The sequence below is a fragment of the Acanthisitta chloris genome, unplaced genomic scaffold (assembly GCF_000695815.1).
Source record: "Acanthisitta chloris isolate BGI_N310 unplaced genomic scaffold, ASM69581v1 scaffold2590, whole genome shotgun sequence".
NCBI classification, from domain to species: domain Eukaryota; kingdom Metazoa; phylum Chordata; class Aves; order Passeriformes; family Acanthisittidae; genus Acanthisitta; species Acanthisitta chloris.
This window is the reverse complement of record NW_008653150.1, coordinates 1-1,799: the sequence shown is the minus strand read 5'-3', so window position 1 is coordinate 1,799 and position 1,799 is coordinate 1. Positions and strand designations below refer to the sequence as shown.

Here is a 1,799-nt window from a genome sequence, read left to right as displayed (position 1 = left end):
CCTCAAATTGGGGAACCCCAGGGCCACCCTAAAGTGGGGACTCCTGTCCCCCAAATTGGGGACCACCAGGAGAAGTAGGGACCCCCATCCCCCAAACTGGGGACCCCCAGGGCCACACCGAAGTGGGGACTCCCTGTCCCCCAGATTGGGGACCCCCAGGGGAAGTGGGGACCCCTATCCCTCAAATTTGGGACACCTGGAGGAAGTGGGGACTCTGTCCCCCAAATTGGGCACCCCCAGGGCCACCCCAAAGTGTGGACCCCCTGTCCTCCATATTGGGACCCCCAGGGGAAGTGAGGACCCCCTGTCCCCAAACTGGGGACCCCCCCTGTCCCTCAAATTCAGGACGCCCAGGGCCACCCTGAACTAGGGAACTCCTTATCCCCCAAACTGGGGACTCCCAGGGCCACCCCAAAGTGGGGACCCCCTGTCCCCAAAATTGGGGACCCCCATGGGAAGTGGGGCCCCCCATCCCTCACCCCCTCGTGGTAGGGCGTGCGCTGGAAGGCCCAGGTGAAGCTCATGGTCGCGTTCTTCTCCACCACATAGGTGTAGGATTGTTTCCCCGTGGGACCTGTCCAGGTCTCCACTGGGGTGTTGGTGCGGGAGTTGACACCCTGTGGGCACAGGGAATGGTGTGACACCCCCAAACTCAGTGTCACCCCCCCAAAAATCGCCGTGTCCCCCCACTCACCACCATGAAGTAGAGCTCACAGCCCACGCTGCAGATGGTCTCAAAGACGAAGGTGATCCTGGCGACTTCTCTGCTCTCTGAGTCCTCCAGCACTGGGTTTGGAGGGCTGAGGGGTGGGTTGGGGACAGTGTGGGGACACTGCCAGCTCTGCCCCGTGGCTGTGCCCCCGATGTGGTCACCCAGGGGTGGTGCCACCTCACCTGAAGCCAGGGACCACCAGCGTGAGGATCATGAAGTCGTTGTCCGAGGCTCCGGCCGCGGTGTAGATGTAGTCCCCAGCCACCTCCCAGCCTGGGGACAGGGGACACTGTGGTGTCCCCTCCTGTCCCGTGGGAGGGGACAGGGCAGGGACAGGAGCTACCTGCGATGTCCTTGTACTCGAAGTTGATGCCACTGAGCACGGTGGTTTCCATGTTGGGGGGCAGAACGTTCCACCACTTGTACTCCAAGCCCAGCACGGGCTCCGTGCCCGCGGGACAGCTGAGACAGGCTGGGGACAGGAGGGGACACCTGTCCTGCACGGGGGTGGCACCACCTCCCCCTCTGTCAGTTTGGGGTCCCTGGTCACCCCTTGGGAACAGCAATGGGGACAGTCCTGCAAGGAGGTGGCACCCACCTCCCCCGGCAGCTCAGGGTGCCCTGGTGATCCCTTGGGGACAGTGATGGGGACAGGAGTGGACAGTCCTGCATGGGGGTGGCACCCACCTCCTCCAGGAGCTTGAGGTGTCCTGTTCACCCCTTGGGGACAGCGATGGGGACAGGAGGGGACAGTCCTGCACGGGGGTGACACCCACCTCCCTTGGGCAGCTCAGGATGCTCTGGTCACCCCTTGGGGATAAGGATGGGAACATCACCCACCTCCCCCTGGCAGCTCAGGGTGCCCTGGTGATCCCTTGGGGACAGCAATGGGGACAGCCCTGCACGGGGGTGGCACGTGGGGATACGGAAGGGAGCTGCACCCCCCTTCCCCCGGCAGCTCAGGGTGCCCTGGTGATCCCTTGGGGACAGCAATGGGGACAGCCCTGCACGGGGGTGGCACCCACCTCCCTTGGACAGCTGGGGGTGCCCCGACCACCCTCGGGGCGCTCCCGGTGCCTCCTTACCG

At 64.6% G+C, this 1,799-nt stretch overlaps 1 protein-coding gene across 1 annotated transcript in view; it reads right to left on the bottom strand.

Moving 5' to 3' along the window:
• LOC103806788 (UPF0577 protein KIAA1324-like) overlaps positions 1 to 1,184 on the bottom strand; it is a gene marked incomplete at both ends in the record, with an annotated part of 6,527 nt that extends 5,343 nt beyond the window's left edge. Inside the window, 4 exon segments of the mRNA XM_009079498.1 lie at positions 480 to 617; positions 695 to 800; positions 895 to 985; positions 1,056 to 1,184. Coding sequence (XP_009077746.1) covers positions 480 to 617; positions 695 to 800; positions 895 to 985; positions 1,056 to 1,184 — 464 coding nt within the window.
• Positions 1,185 to 1,799: the final 615 nt, after the last annotated feature.